At 45.8% G+C, this 17,367-nt stretch overlaps 1 protein-coding gene across 1 annotated transcript in view; it reads right to left on the bottom strand.

The window, feature by feature from the left end:
- Positions 1–178: 178 nt before the first annotated feature.
- Positions 179–17,367, bottom strand: part of LOC130133058 (myelin transcription factor 1-like protein) — a gene marked incomplete at its 3' end in the record, with an annotated part of 33,245 nt that continues 16,056 nt past the window's right edge. The window contains exons 6-12 of the mRNA XM_056301915.1: positions 17,022–17,129; positions 15,309–15,535; positions 13,484–13,779; positions 5,515–5,754; positions 1,664–1,785; positions 1,062–1,124; positions 179–247 (exon numbers count right to left, since the gene is read on the bottom strand). Coding sequence (XP_056157890.1) covers positions 179–247; positions 1,062–1,124; positions 1,664–1,785; positions 5,515–5,754; positions 13,484–13,779; positions 15,309–15,535; positions 17,022–17,129 — 1,125 coding nt within the window. The remainder of the gene's footprint in view (positions 248–1,061; positions 1,125–1,663; positions 1,786–5,514; positions 5,755–13,483; positions 13,780–15,308; positions 15,536–17,021; positions 17,130–17,367) is intronic.

The following is a 17,367-nucleotide window of genomic DNA, read 5'->3' on the forward strand; positions in this document are numbered from 1 at the left end:
TAACATATTCCTCTATCTGGGTTTTTTTTTTTTAACATTTCTAGTTGTACTGTGCACTACACCATGACTTGTTGTGTTCACTTGGAGTCTGCATTAATCAAGGCTGACCTTATAGTGGGCAGAAAGAGCTGAGAACAAAAATCACACACAAAGATAAGCAACTCATCTCATGCCTTACTTGAGCTCTTGCGCGTTGGTGGCCAGCATGCTTCGAATGCTTTTATCAGCTAAAGGACAACCTGAGAGACTGGAAGATACATAGCAGTAAAACATTAGATTGGCCAAAATGGTAAGAGAAGCCAACCACTTGAAACACAACACACAGATCCCACGGCACTCGCACAGATTTGCACACGCACGACACATCAACTAGACAGGCAATGCAAAAACAAAAAACAAACAAAACAAACAAAAAAGCCATGGTGCAAGTGCAGGGAGTTGATAAAAAGAAGTTAACCCTCTGAGTATTTGTATTGATATCTACAAGGTTGCTCTGCTTTCATGCTTTGTCTTCCTGCTGTGTTCAACATGTAGCCCACTGACTAATTGACATTTTAGAAACTCTAAAAACACATTAACGTTCAAGCTCATAGACGTGAAACTTAAAAACAAGCCTCTATCAATTTCTGGCCCCAAACTGATTGTCAGGGTGAAGCTGAACAAAGCACATGGAGCAACGTAAGCTTCCTCCACTGACATCTATTCAAGTTATTCAAAGTCTGTGCCACGATGCAACACCCCAAACACTGTTTTCCCAAACTGCAAAGGCTGTGTGTGCCTTGCACTGAGAACTGAATTACATTAATTAAGGAGGCATCACACATGGTCCACTGAGAAATTAAGCTACTTTGAGATTAGGTGTAAATTCATCAGCCAACCCATTGTAAATACCTGTTTGTATTGCATCACGCATGTGTTGAGAGGTCAATTTGCCAACAGTCAAAGGGCTAACAAATAAGAGAACTTTTCCTACGAGTGTCTGACAGCATAGTCGAGGTAAGCTGAAAACAATAAATCAGAGAGACAGACTCAGTATCCACCAGGAGAAAAGGAAGTCACACCTTCGATGTGAGGCGAAATTGCTCGTCAAGTGACCACTTCCATCACACCCCGGTGTGGGACATCTGCCACCGGAAAAATAGATAGAATTATAAGCCCAAAAGGAAGGAGAGGAAACGAGAAAACTACAGATAAAATAGGGTTTGGTTTCTGCTTTTTCAGTTCAATTTCATTGTTTCCAGTTTAGCTTCACTGTCTGTGATTCATATCGTTGGTTGTGTACTCAGTCGCAGTGATCAGCTACTCTTGATACTTGTATGTTATGACAGTAAATGCTGGTGCTGTGTCCAATTAAGATAAGGCACTACACAAGGGGACACAACTACGAGGCAGACAACAGAGGTTACCTTTGCTAGCGCCAAGGCTGGTGGGGTTAATTTGGGGGTGTGATTTTTAGCAAGCCGCTGCCAAGGGTGTGGAAGGATGAGAGGGGAGGAGAGGGTGACCATCACAAGGTCTCCTGAGGGAGTTCAATTTGGAGCAAAGGGAATGGTATGGAAGACAGAACAACAAAAGAAGATGATAAATGATGGGGGAGGAGAGGGAGAGCAAGTGGGATGGTATAGGCAGGAGGAAGCTTTTTGTTGGGGGGGGGTTGTCTTACGTTATCAGGTCCTTTTTGGTCTCCTTGCACTGGACATACTTAGGCTTGGGACTGGGCATGTTAACGTCAGTGGCGTACGAGCGGTCGTCCAGCAGGTCGTGGAAGGGGTCCAAGTCATCCGGCTGAGGGCGGGATGGTGGGGGACAGTTGGTGTGGGGGGAGGCAAGGAGGGAGGGAGAAAAACAAGGAAGGAGAAAGACAGAGATGGATAAAGAGACATATTCTTTTGCTCCTCAGGCCCTCATTACCAGGGCGCTGGACTGGCAAGAATTTAGCGATACGTTTCGTTATCACAACACAAGTGTCATTTTTCAATATACTGTGATGCATTATGATACTACAACCACTGAAATATATTGTAATATTTTGTCCAAATATTACAAGAAAAAGTCGTATAGGACATACCCCAATATATGCATAAAATCAGAGTAACCATAGCTAGCGTGGCGCTAGCAACGCCCGCTGTTGTCGTGGTTTTGTGAAGCAACGTAACAACGCTGCCTCTGCCACCTAGTGGTCAGGGATATGAACAACACAATGAAGAAGTACCGCTGCCACGTGTGTGTAATCTGAAGAATCCAATATATTGTGGCATATTGAGACAAAATACTTACAATATTGTGAAAGATAGTATGGTGATACTCAAGTGTATCTGTATTTTCTCACACCCCTACTTATTATACACTACCGTTCAAAAGTTTGGGATCACCCAAACAATTTTGTGTTTTCCATGAAAAGTCACACTTATTCACCACCATATGTTGTGAAATGAATAGAAAATAGAGTCAAGACATTGACAAGGTTAGAAATAATGATTTGTATTTGAAATAAGATTTTTTTTACATCAAACTTTGCTTTCGTCAAAGAATCCTCCATTTGCAGCAATTACAGCATTGCAGACCTTTGGCATTCTAGCTGTTAATTTGTTGAGGTAATCTGGAGAAATTGCACCCCACGCTTCCAGAAGCAGCTCCCACAAGTTGGATTGGTTGGATGGGCACTTCTTTGAGCAGATTGAGTTTCTGGAGCATCACATTTGTGGGGTCAATTAAACGCTCAAAATGGCCAGAAAAAGAGAACTTTCATCTGAAACTCGACAGTCTATTCTTGTTCTTAGAAATGAAGGCTATTCCATGCGAGAAATTGCTAAGAAATTGAAGATTTCCTACACCGGTGTGTACTACTCCCTTCAGAGGACAGCACAAACAGGCTCTAACAGGTACTATTTAATGAAGATGCCAGTTGGGGACCTGTGAGGCGTCTGTTTCTCAAACTAGAGACTCTAATGTACTTATCTTCTTGCTCAGTTGTGCAACGCGGCCTCCCACTTCTTTTTCTACTCTGGTTAGAGCCTGTTTGTGCTGTCCTCTGAAGGGAGTAGTACACACCGGTGTAGGAAATCTTCAATTTCTTAGCAATTTCTCGCATGGAATAGCCTTCATTTCTAAGAACAAGAATAGGCTGTCGAGTTTCAGATGAAAGTTCTCTTTTTCTGGCCATTTTGAGCGTTTAATTGACCCCACAAATGTGATGCTCCAGAAACTCAATCTGCTCAAAGAAGTGCCCATCCAACCAATCCAACTTGTGGGAGCTGCTTCTGGAAGCGTGGGGTGCAATTTCTCCAGATTACCTCAACAAATTAACAGCTAGAATGCCGAAGGTCTGCAATGCTGTAATTGCTGCAAATGGAGGATTCTTTGACGAAAGCAAAGTTTGATGTAAAAAAAATCTTATTTCAAATACAAATCATTATTTCTAACCTTGTCAATGTCTTGACTCTATTTTCTATTCATTTCACAACATATGGTGGTGAATAAGTGTGACTTTTCATGGAAAACACAAAATTGTTTGGGTGATCCCAAACTTTTGAACGGTAGTGTACATGTTCAAACGATCTCTCGCTCTCGCTCTCTCACACGCGCGCACACACACACACACACACCTCAGACAATGATGCTTTTGAATGCTAATTGCTTGAGCCTGGGTGAGTTCGTTGAGGCTCAATTGTCAGTCTGCCAAAGCTAGATAGAAAAACCATCTCTGGGAGACATAATGACTTAACTCGGTACCTGGAGAACACTGAGCTAGCATGTGTGTGTCTGCACACTTGTGAGCATGCATCTCTCTAGCGCACACACTTCATCACTGCTGTGCTGCCATGCACAGGCACTCTCATTCCACCTTGACTTCAATACACAACAACCAAAAGCGGGGAGTTGGCTGAACTTGGTCCAGTGATGCACAAGCCATTCACTAGATGGCACTGTGGTGTAGTCTCCGATCGACAGTTTGGCTTTGTGCGTCGGGCTTTGCTTTGTCTGCACTGCAAGCAGCCAGGGCACGACGGCTGTTGATGCAAATCCCCTTTTCTCTCCTCCATTCTCCCAGTGTATGTACTGTAATGCCCATAAAGAGACAGGTCCAGATACAGCCCAAATTATCCAGCATTCAAGCTGTCTCGGAGTGCACGATGCCGCTTCAGCCAGCGAGGCTCTCTAATTAAGGGGAGTGCAAGCTGAGAGAGGCGCAGACAGAGGGAGAATGGCACATGCATATACAGCGAGGCGGAGCGAAAAAAGTAGGCTAGGGTTGGACTTCACAGTACATAGGTTCATATGTACATGCACGCATGCACATGTGCATGCACAGACAGACAGACAGACAGACAGCCAGACACACACACACACACACACACACACACACACACACACACACACACACGCACACACATGCATGCACACATGTGCTTTCAAAGATATGCACACACTCTCTAAAACTCCCAAACAGGCTCACATGCACTCAGCTGCACACACAGGCGCACCCAGCAGTGGTGCATTGATTTCCAGCAGTTCTTTGATGAGATGAGCTATTCTGATTCCCTCCCAAGGTGCTACTTTGCATAATTCATTTTGGAGAAGAGCGAAATGTAAAAACAGAAAGCCAGCATGCAGGGAGCATGATCCAAAACAGAGCCAGATACCTCTGTGCATGGCAACGCTGACATCAATTAACATGCAGATTCATTAGTTTACCCTAAAATCCCCCTAATATGACTTTCTAATAATTCCAAATATGTCTGCGAGTCAGCCGGGGAACAATCGGACCGCACTGTAAACGTCTGGTTCAAAGGCAGAATGTTCAATCAATGGCTTAGACGGAAGATAAATTGGGTTGGGACATGGCGGAAACCCCCCCCCCCCAATATCGATGATATACCGTTATTAAGACCGCAACCACCAATATAGAACATAAATCTACCCATATAAACAGTTTATTTGAAATCTTTCACTCCACCTTCTTTGTCTTCATCACCAGTCATAACCAGTGTCCTGTCTTGACCCCAGATCATCCTTATCAAATCCATCTTAATGGTGACAATACATGGGGAATGATTTGAGGCAAAGGAGACAAGGAAAAACTGCATTTGGTTGGGGTAGGGACCAGCCAGCCAGAAATATTAGGGGTGTAGAGCATAATGGTGTGGATCTACTGGCAAAGCGTAGTGATAAAATGAAGAGGTCCTTTCCAAAATTGAATATTCACGATGCAAAAAAAAGTACCATGTTCTGTCACGAATCGCGTTTGATTTCGTTTACCAAATAATAACACAAAACTTAACAAGAAAATTGCGGTACGTTGTAAAGATGCTGATTACCAACTTGAAATTTCACTGATGTGAACTAGCAAAACAAACTCCTCAAACATGACTTCGGCCACTTTTAGCCAGTACTACTCACTGTTTATAAAAGGAGAAAAGTTCCACGTCTGCCATTTTGCCCCCCCCCCCCCCCCCCGCCCCCCCGGACTGCCCAGTTAGCGTGTCCTCAAACCCTGACCCGCTGCCCTTTTACCTCTTTCTCATCTTCGTCTATGCGTTTGATCTTGGTGTAGTCTACAGGCAGGTCCCAGCAGTCGGTGGCGTCCCCCATGCTGTAGCAGCGTGAGCCCAGCAGGGCGGCCTGCCTCTGGGGGGACATGGGCTCTAGAGGGGTGAGCACCGAATCCCCGCTGCCACCACCGGCGCCACTGCCCAGACGCTTGCTCATACTCAGGTCCAATGTACCGTTCTCATCAACATCTAGGTTGGGACTCTGAAAAGTGTGCGTGCATTTGGGAGTGTGTGTGTGTGTGTGTGGGGGGGGGGGGGGCGGAGTTGTCAAGTTGTCAGTCAGCGTATGAGATAAGCGTGGGGTTGTGTGCATTTTGCATGTATGTGTGTGTGTGTGTGTGTGTGTGTGTGCGTGTGTGCGTGTGTGTGTGCGTGTGTACGTGCATGATAATGGGGAAGGGTAAAGGGATGCACAGAACATAAGAAGGTAAGGATGGAGAGAAAGGGATAAAAGAGAAAGAGATTTTCTGATTAAATAACAGTCAGGCATATTCATGTTTTAGGATCAGAGCTGGGCAAAACGGCAGCTGGACACATTGCAAGTGATGAAAATCACGTGGAAAGTGCTAGATTTTATCTTAGTGGTCACCGAGGCGTCCAACTGAACACCTGTAATTCAAACAACTGGACATTTTATTGAGTCTACATTTTTTTTTTGCCCAAGTCTTCAATAACAAGCAGTATACAATAACAATGTAGTGTTACAGTCAAGAGTATAGAGGTCAAACACATTAGGGTCTTCAGTGAACCCCTCAGTCTCTCTTTCTCTGTCTCTGTCGTTCCTTCCATCCCACCATGCTCTGTACCAAACCCTTTGTACCAGTCACCAGGATGTGTGTGTGCGTGTGTGTGTGTTTATTCTTGTTTTGTGCTAGTGTACATGTGCATGTAAGAATTTATAGGTGTGCTATTGTGCACGCATTTGTGCCTTCATCATCTCTGAGCATGTATGAGTACATTTATATGTGCGTTTGTATGTTTGTGTGTGTGTGTGTGTGTGTGTGTGTGTGTGTGTGTGTGTGTGTGTGTGAGTCTGATGGATGTGGACATAACAGGGGGGTCTGGGGGGGCGAGGGTTACGGGTTAGGTTGAGAGTAGCGATGAGCAGTTGCTGAAACTAGACCGCTGTCTGCTCGCCAGCCAGCCCAAAAATAGAGAAAACTATACTGTGTTCTGGAACAAACTGGGCCACATCTGAAAAGTCGGACTACTCAGAACATCATTCACTTTGCCTCCCTTGTGTGTGTGTGTGTGTGTGTGTGTGTGTGTGTGTGTGTGCGTGCGTACCATTTGCTTTAGTCTAAGTCTGGCGCAAATGTCCTGAAAGAGTCCCACTCCCTCAAGGACTGTGCTTTTTGCAAGCGTGCGCACATGAGAATGCACGTTTTCTTTGCGCTCGTGTGTATCGTCCGCCCTGTGTCCTTGCTCTCATTAACATTCCTCCCCCTGACTTCCTCCTCTTATCTTCTCTCTCATCCTTATCCTCATTGCTTCCTTTCATGAGTAGGAAAGCCCGCTTTAATGCTGATTCCATCCGACAGTGTCCCTAGGGGTGGATTCTCCCAACATCTCGGCTGAAGCCAAAATCTCTGTGATGCACATCGACTCGGTGCATGGGGTGATAGATTTGGGACTCGGGAATGAATGTGGCAAGAGCCGTGGCGGAACCCAAAAAAACAAAATAAAATAAGGAAAAACAGCAAAAAGCACAGAAAAATGAATCCGTTGCTGCTACAGTCGGTTTGCAGCAGTCCATAACATAAAATATTGCTCCATAAAAGACGGAATCATTGTTGTGCATTTGGGTATCAAAAAGAAAAATTGCTAATGTAATGTATTTTGGGGAACAACGCAGCTTTAGTGCAACACCAGTCATCGTGGACTCAAGCTAGCACCTAGTATCTCAATAAGCATTTTCCCTTATGATTACTTCACATAAATAATGGATGGTTGAGCCTCGGTTGGATGAAGCATGTTGGAAAGTGGTGTAAAGTTTCTGACCTGAATAGAGGAAGTGTCTTAGACTCTGACCTTAAGACAACCATTCACAACTGGCACTGTGAATTCCCAACATCAGCCTTTAGGCTTCAATGAGAATGATATCCTTTCCATGTTTATGATAGCCTTGTGGCTGGGAACTTTCCCGTTTCAAGTTATTGTAGAAAGGGGGAACATTCATAGTCCACCCTGACCCTCAGCTCACAGCAGCCAACTGGGTCAGCTGGTAGAGCCTGAAATAGCACATTGGGGCATAGCACAGTATGCACTCTCTCTCTTTCTCCCTCCCTCTCTCTTTCTCTCTCTCTCTCTCTCTCTCTCACACACACACACACATAAAGCTATAAAGCCCCCACGCTCCTCTTGCCTGACCCATCCACCCACCATTAATGGTACCAGACTTGGAGCCAGGACAGAGAGGCTGTTTACACCGGGCATTAACATGCATCTTGGGCAATCTGATCACAAGTGGACAGCTCTAAGCAGGGGTGTACTGGGAAATAAATTTAGCCCTGGACTCATCTGCAGGAACCGCCCGGGGGCGAGGGTTGATTATATATATGTACAGTATATACGACAGTCAGTTACGGTTGGGGGAGTTAATGTAATTACAGGACACAGCCTACTACATTTTGAACCCTAGTCCTTGCTGGTAATGATATAGTCTTTTATTGTAGACAGGTGATGGAAAGTACTATTCCAGGACATATTTTAGTAGGCACAGACTTATATTGTAACATGCCATCAGCACGGCTTAAACGGTAACAAGTAGACTATCAGTGGGGTCGTTTTGTAACCACAAGTTGCAGAAGTTTTCACTGAACATGTAGCCTAGCCTATAATTAAACGTCCATTTTACCGCGCCAGTCTGCGCCTCTTAAATAGCGTTGCTGGCCACTAGAGGGTGCTGATGCTCAAACACTATGTCGACTTTTCCCCCCCCCGCCCTATACGCAAAGACCTGAGAGGAACGTTTAGTAGGACGTGCTCGCAACTCACGAATGGACGCACGGCGGACAACAAATAACGTCACAGAGGTGAGGACATGCCAAAGCTAGCTAGCTATATAGTTAGCCTAGTTTTACTCGTGACACTTTTTAGGATATGACTAATCCCTGGAACATAATTTCTACTTCCTGGTCCCCCCACCTTTCTCACCGAACACTGCCTTGCCCCACCTACACGCGCAGTGTGCGCCGTGGGTCTGGACGGTTTCGTGCTTGTTCACATTTGGGAGCCAGTGCCTCTAATGTCTGCTCCCCTTTTTCTCTACATTTCAGCCCCTCCTTTACTTTTTGACATCTTCTCGTCCATGGTTTCGTTGGCCATCTCACTGCTGCGCGCTACTTTTGCATTTGTCTAGAACAGTGGTTCTCAACCTTTTTGGGGTCCTGGACCCCCTGCGTATTTTTGATCTACCCTGAGGACCCCTCCACCTGATCTTGGGGGAGGGGGGTTGCAATTTGATAGAAACAGTAGAAACTGCATTTTAAATTGCATTATAGCATTTATTCACTCTTTGGGGCAAAAATAAGAGCTTTCAGTTGTAACTTAGATACAGTTAACAAAACAGAATTCTTATGCAGTAACTTTCAGATATATGTAACAAAACAGAATATGTATTCAGTAACTTTCAGATATATGTAACAACAGAATTTTTATGCAGTAACTTTTAACAATGCAAATGGGAGCGAGATCTCTTATTAAAATACAATAAGTTAGACTTGTGAAACAGATGTAATTAGAGAAAAAAGTCCTGTTACCCTTTATAGTTTAGGTAGTTAAAGGTCTCAGTCACATTTGAGATCTTTTTTTAAAGACATTTTATTTTCACGGACCCCTTGCAATTACACCACTGACCACTAGGGGTCCGCGGACCCCCGGTTGAGAAACACTGGTCTAGAACGTTAACGCGCATTCGCGAACTAGGTTGTGATTGGCCAGTGAGCCCAGTCCCGGAAAACGCACGCAACACGCTCTCATGCGCACCCCGAGCGACAGACACACAGGGCCTGTCATGGATTTTTTTGATGGTCCACCGGCCCACCGATGTGGCGGCCCACCGTCCCGGTCTTGAGATCCGATCGCTCAGGCCACATTCGGAGGTTGCCCGGGACACGTTTGTCCACAACGCATTTGAAGTGTAAACCCATAGGTATCCCAGGACTGGGACGTGCAGAGGACGTAAATTGACTAGGCGGTCACGAAAGCCTCCTCTGGGGTTGGTTTAGTTTTCTTTGTTCATCTCATCTGCAATTTCTGACAACCAGACCCGCAACTGTGGAAGAGCCCATGCCCGCTTGCACATTCAAGTTTAACTTCAGCTTCAAGTTCATCTATCCACCGCAGCCTAGAGCCCTACCCTCTCAAACCCGCTGGAGTAATTAAAAAATCGGAGCCTGAACCGACATGATCAGGTCGAGCCTGACAGGGTTCGGGTTGAGAATTGGTACATTTTCTCACATAACGAGTTGTAAGAACGAGTTTCAATTTTTTAGTGTGTATTTTGAGCACATAGTGAAAGAAGGCAAACAATGGGAGCCTGACGCGCCTAATTCACTCAGTTAAATTTCCTCATCAGATCGTCTCGATCTGGCGCGACGTGCATTTGCTGCGTCCATGCCATTGTAATAACGTGAAGCTATTCACCCACAGTAGACTAGATGCAGTCGTATGTCAGGTCAGGGGTCTGAAGGCTTTCGGACAGATCATCATCATCGCCATCAGAATAATAACCTTTGTTTACACAGCACTTTCAAAAACCTGTTGTGCTTCACAGCAAATTGGAATAGACATGAAAGAAAGGAAGTGCAGTTGGGATATGGGATGATTTATTTTATTTATTTAAGAGCACTTCAAATGTTGTATGACAACATAATTTGGTAGAATAATTGACAGTGATCATTTACCGATGTGAAATACGTCATACTCATTGACGGCGCATTAAAGCGAGGCTTGAGTGAGCAAGGGTGCCTCATTTTGTTCAGTGCCTGTTGCTTCGAGTGCGTTTCTGTACGCGTTTGTTTACCTGATGACACGCGCCACGGGGAGGGCTCGAGATGAAGGCGGACACGGTTTTAGGCTATTAACACAGGCTTTATTTAACAACGTCTCTCATTCGCTCACTCACGCGGGGTGGAGCCACGCTCCCTCTGTCCGCTTGCAGCCGAGGTTAAGCCGCGCCCCTTACCGCAGTGACGTACTGCTGATTTGCATACAGAGCGGGGAAGTGAGATCCGATCACAGGTGGTCACTCGAGACGCATGTGGAGATGCATCCTAATCGCAGGTGTGAACTGATGTACTTAGAGCTGACCACCTGTAACGCATGTTAATGCCAGGTCTGAACAGCCTCAGAGACAGAGAAGGGATGGAATGAGAGAGAGAGAGAGAGAGAGAGAGAGAGAGAGAGAGAGAGAGAGAGAGAGAGAGAGAGACAGAGAGAGAGAGACAGAGAGACAGAGAGGAAGCCAGAAAGAGGAGGGGGTGAAGAAAACAGTGAGCGAAGAACCTATCGACCATTAGAAACAGAGGGAGGGCGTCGCTCTGTAAAATGAAAGACAATATGTTGAGGGGCAAAATCCATCATCCATCCATCCATTACGTGTTGACATGACTTGTCCTTGTGAAGACGCCCAGTGGTCCTCTATCCTCTCCTTGACGGCCATAATCGCTAATATGTCACCGACCAATTAACGTGACCCTCCCTGTCGTGTCAAGAAGGAACAACAGACGCGGGCCTCCTACTTTAGAAATCTCCTGTTCTTCCTCTGACCTCCCGGTGACCTCTGACCCGTGTTGCCATGACAGTGCCAGGAAGACAAGACCAGAGCGTGAGAGGTCAGTGGCCAGTTCCTCCCACATTACTTCCACCCACCTCCTCTAGCTCTTAAAATAAAATCAGCTTTGTTTTCTGGCTCTCCCTCCCTCGCTCCATTGCTTGCTCGCTCTCTCTCTCTCGTCTGGCTCCTCTCTGTGCCCTTTCTGTGTTTTTTTGCATCTCAGCACTTTATCTCTCCTCTGTTTCTCATTTGTCTGACTCGCCCCCCCAAGACATCAACAATTCTTTATATGAGTAGACGCTTAAATGATAAACAACCACGGATTTTAAACTTGTGACGTTTGCAACCTAAATTCTATATATTCATTAGTGACATTGCTTAATTTTTTTTTTTGGATTTCCCCCCTTTTTCTTCCAGTTGTACTTGGCCAATTATCCCAGTCTTCCGAGCCATCCCGATACATGTGGAGTTGCCAGCTGCTTCTTTTCATCTGACAGAGAGGAGTTTCACCAGGGGGACGTAGCACGTGGGAGGATCATGCTATTCCCCCCAGTTCCCCCTCCCCCCGAACAGGCACCCCCGACTGACCAGAGGAGGCGCTAGTGCAGCTTCCCACCCGCAGACATGGCCAATAGTGTCTGTAGGGACGCCCGACCAAGCCAGAGGTAACACGGGGATTTGAACTGGCGATTCCTGTGTTAGTAGGCAATGAAATAGACCGCCACGCCACCCGGATGCCCCAACGTTGCTTAAATTTATCGATTCCCATGAAAATGGTTTTAACCTGACAACAAAGCAATTCACTGTTTTTGGGACCCCTATTTTAAAGAACCTGCCATAATACTTGACTCAAACGAATCAAGAAAATAACAAAATACAGACACTGTCTTCAACCATTTCGCTGATTCAACCAACCAGCGAATCAGATCAACAAACGGACTGACAGAGTGACAGAGAGACAGGCTGAAATCAAAACCAGACCGGAATGGATGTGAGCATGGGTTCAATTCAAGTTTCATCCAAATGATGACGGGAAGCCGTGTGCCACGAAGTGAGGTGTCGAGATGAAAGAGGAACAGGGAGCCTCTGAAGTCTTCCCACCCTGCGCTGAGAGCATCCTACCTGCATGGCCCTGCAGCACCAGCGGTACGAGTCATGAAACAGGGGAAGGACTAAGGGGAGGTGGGAGAGGAGTGTGGGGGTGGCAGAAGAGGACAGAGAGGAGGCAGGAGTGCTGATTGCCCTGGGCTCTTGTACCCGCCAACTTTCTTCCATTGTACCAGTCCACCCCCCCACCCCCCCGCTTTCCCACTTGTCTGCCAAAACACTGTCTTGTCTCCTCTTTACTCCTCATTGCGTCCCCCTCTTTCCCCACAATGTTCAGCAACCAGCCAACCTCTCACTTTGGTCCATCTCTCTTTTTATATTTATTGCTCTCGCACTCTCTGCCATTCTCCGCCGGCCTGTGCTGTCAACATTACCATTAAGCCAGCATTAGCTCTCCGCTGTGCTCTCTCTGGCCCCCATTTTCCAGCTCAGCATATCGACAGAGATAATACAGGAACACCGTCACCTTATCGCCTCTTAAATGACACATTGGGCTCACGCCGTGTCAAACGATGCTTCGTCCCGCTCCTATCTGATCCCCCAACGGAAAATAAAAAACTGCCCTGCTGAGCCCCGAGTGTAAGACGCAACGCTGCTCTGGATCCTTAATGGAATGTGTGTGTATATGTGTGTGTGTGTGTGTGTTTGTCTGTATGTGTGCAGCCCAACAATCCCCTATCATTGTCAGCCTTCACTGCCAGCATTAGTATAATGAAGGAAGCACAGTGATAATCTCTGTCAATGGATTTATTTATATATATATTTTTTTCAACTGCAGTGGAAGACCAGTGTTTTACACAGGTTTAGCGATTGCTGGTTTTCAGAAGATAGCACAGTGTTGGATCAGGAGATATTTGTGCTTTCATGAACACTGACACATGGAAAGAAAATCCCCCTGATAGGCAATGAGATAGCTTTCCTTTAGCAGGACTGACTTTGTAATAATAATAATAATAATAATAATTAAAAAAAATGTTGTCTTTGATCCAAAATCACCATGAATATAACCAAAACACTGTGGCGATGTTGTCAGCAACCCGCCTACCTGCGAGCAGAGGTCCTGTGGCTTTCCGCTGAGGCCGTGAGGCATCTCCCGGCAGCGTGTGGACAGGTTGAGGATGGCCGTGGCTGCCATGTGGGCCGCCTCCATGTCATGGGTGTAGTCAAAGCTGCTCTTACTGCAGGTGCTGCTGGCGCTGCTGCCACCGCCTCCCCCACCACCTCCTCCCCCTCCACCTCCTGCTCCCCCTCCTCCACAGCTCAGGCTGCTGTTGCTACTGCTCGGGGCGTAGGTGCTGGTGGTGCTGCTGGCTGAGCTGGAGTTCTTGCAGTAACGCTTGGCTGCAGGATGCATTGCAGATTATGGGCGTGTTCATTTTTGCATCACGTGGGAGATCACTGCTGTATGTAACATGTGAGAATTCAGGCTAGCATACACAATCAGCCATTATATGAGGGGAGTAACGGACTTTCTCTATTTCAGTAAAGGGTTAAAGGGCAATCACAATTTTCAACATCATCTTGTTGTAGGGATAACACTCCAATAGAAGCTGTAATACTGGGCAGTCTTCTGTGTGTCACTGAAACACAGCCGAAACTGTGCAGAAAAGTGTCAACCAGTGACGCCACTTGCACTTGCAGACAATCTATGAATCACCAACTTCATGGCATTTGGTGCCATTTGCTGCAACAGCTATATGTAGCACTGTTATTCACATTCTCTTATTCAGTGTAGAAGTGTAGCCTATATTCCAGATCACGATCTTATTCAATGTAGCCTATAGGTGTCCCCCCAGTGATGTCACTGGTGGACACTTCTTCCAAACAATTTCAGCAGCATTTCAGAGACACACTGGTGACTGCTCAGTATCATGACTGTTACTACTACTACTACTACTACTACTTTCAGCTGCTCCCGTTAGGGGTCGCCATAGCGGATCATCCGTTTCCATCTCTTCCTGTCCTCTGCATCTTCCAGCCACCTGCATGTCCTCCCTACCACATCCATAAACCTCCTCTTCAGCCTTCCTCTTTTCCTCTTCCCTGGCAGCTCCATATTCAGCATCCTTCTCCCAGTATACCCAGCATCTCTCCTCCACACATGTCCAAGCCATCTCAATCTTGCCTCTCTTGGTTTGTCTCCAAACCGTCCAACCTGAGCTGTCCCTCTAATATAATCGCTCCTAATCCTGTCCTTCTTCGTCACTCCCAATGAAAATCTTAGCATCTTCAACTCTGCCACCTCGTTATCATGACTGTTAATGGAGTGTTATCCTTACCACGTGTATATATAATATTGAAAATCATGATTATTTCCCTTTAAGACTCCTGTAATTACTAAAACTACAGGCTTTTCAGCATTTATATTGTATCCTAACATAACTTTCCTCACAGAAAATGTAATGTGAGGAAAAATTAAGCTGAATTTCAGAAGGAGTCATACAGAAACTCCAGGCTGACTTGATATTTGCAACAATATGAGAGCCTAAGTCCTGGATCACAAACACACTGCAATTAACTAACACTTACAAATAACACAGAGCCATTATGACCTGGTGATGAATACGACAAACTAGTCCTGTGACAATCTTAGCATGTGCCCATCCTGAACGAACGCCCTCGACACACACACTGTAATTATGGAAACAAATGGAAAAAAAGAGATGTGCTAGTCTTGCTGGCATGTGTGACATGATGTTTGCAGAGAAGAATGGCAAAGGACAACAGGGCTGAGGAAAGGGGAGCGACTGAATGTGGGTTATTATATGATTACTGTTATAGAATAACATGAAATTATTGTATGATTTTCTCAATGTATGACAAAGGAGAAAAGAAAACTTGTTTGTCGTATGCACAGAGGAAGATCGTACCATCATATCCTTTCGGGGAGGTGTCCCGGTGTCCATGGACCTTGGGCGCGATGGCGCGTTTCCCATACACTTGGTGGTTGTTGCTACCGTCAAAGTTGCTGTAGTCAAAACTGGTCTTGGAGTACTTCTCCAGCTCCTTGGCCAGGTTGGAGCGCGGCGTGCTGGTGGAGACATTGTTCTTGTAACCATACTGTGGATACTCCAGTTGTTTGACAAAGCACATAGGCCTGGAAAATAAATGACGAGGGGGTGCAAGTTGGACCGAAGCACTCAACATTGCCCAGGGGGGGAAGGATAGAGAATTTGAGAACTGGTCTAAGAAGAAGAAGAAGAAGAAAAAGGGCAAATGCAAAGGAGGGGACTCAAGAAAACCTTCCAGGATTCTTTGGTGATAATATGAATTATGATCTCAGCAGATTGATAAAAAGCTCCACGTGGAACTACTTAACAACCCCTGGGAAAAAAAAGAAGGTTGAGTTTGGCCCGTTCGGGGAAATTTTCCAAATCAGGTTCCTGAATCTCCTTTTCAGGATCTCCAAAGGAATCACTTAGATTCCTTTGAGGTACTTGAAGTATTTGCTGTGCTTTTATAGTCCCCATCTAAGATGACTGAGAAATGAAATGGAAAGATGTCGTGGCGCTGATGTCCAATTAGACACGGATACGAGATCTACATTTGCATATGACTTTTCATCATAGCATCTCCATGATCATCAAAAAAAAAGAAGGAAAAAAAAAGAAACCCTGTCATTCTAATGACTACAAATGAATACGCAATCATGATAAATAAGGCCGATTTCATTTAATTCCAATAAAGCATTTTGCCTTCATAAGTAAACACAGAAATGAACATGCAGCATCTTGAAAGTACTCCCGCGAGACAAGGGAGCATAAAAACAAAACAAACACGGCGGATTTCAGCATCGTTATAAAACAGAGGAGAAAACCAAATAAAAGTCATCACTGCAGCATCATTCTGTGACAATTTTCTACGCATAAAGTTCCACGATCCAAAGCTGGGCTGAAAGCAACTACCTACCTAAAATCTTACATATACCCCCCCATTTTCTCCCCAATTATATCCGGCGAATTACCCCACTCTTCCGAGCCGTCCCGGTTGCTGCTCCACCCCCTCGGCCAATCTGGGGAGGGCTGCAGACTACCATATGCCTCCTCCCATACATGTGGAGTCACCAGCCACTTCTTTTCACCTGACAGTGAGGAGTTTCGCAAGGGGGACGTAGCGTGTGGGAGGATCACGCTATTCCCCCCAGCCCCCTGAAGCACCCCCCCTGAACGACCAGAGGAGGCGCTAGTGCAGCGACCAGAACACATACCCAAACCCGGCTTCCCACCCGCAGACATGGCCGATTGTGTCTGTAGGGATGCCCGACCAAGCCAGAGGTAACACGAGGATTTGAACAGGCGATCCCTGTGTTAGTAGGCAATGGAACAGGTCACTACGCTACCCGGATGCCCCCCCATAACAGTTCAGCGATCCAAAGGTGGGCTGAAAGCAACCACCTGTCTAAAATCTTACACGTACTTAATGCAACAGTAGAGAAATGCACCCCAAAGAGCTCACCATACACACTGACAGCTGGGGCTGAGGGGCTACATGCTTTTATTGTGACGCGTCCGGTTTCCATAATACAGTTCACGTTGCTTCTAAGAGACCGACTGTACAGACAGAAAGGGAAAACAAAACAATACCTTAAGACTCGGTCTGAAGCTTGGTTTGACTTGGAGCCCTCGCAGTTCTGGTGCTTCTCCTGGGCTTTGGCCAGTTTCTCGGCTGCGGCGATGGGACATCCTGACAGACTGAAACGAGACGGCGGCGTGAGCGGTGCAGCTGCACGTGTATCCAAGGCAAATTTCGGTAAGTGAAAACGCTGCACTGGGTTCATGTTTAGTACAAATAGCTGGCTTGTTAGGCCGCTTGTCAGACAGTCTTGCCTTTGGAAAACGGCTGTTGAATGTATTTATTTATTTTTGGTCGGCCTATCAATCTCAAAATTTGGACAGAATATTGTTAAAATGTAAAATCATTAATTTTCAT

This window comes from Lampris incognitus, unplaced genomic scaffold, assembly GCF_029633865.1.
Source record: "Lampris incognitus isolate fLamInc1 unplaced genomic scaffold, fLamInc1.hap2 scaffold_219, whole genome shotgun sequence".
NCBI lineage: Eukaryota > Metazoa > Chordata > Actinopteri > Lampriformes > Lampridae > Lampris > Lampris incognitus.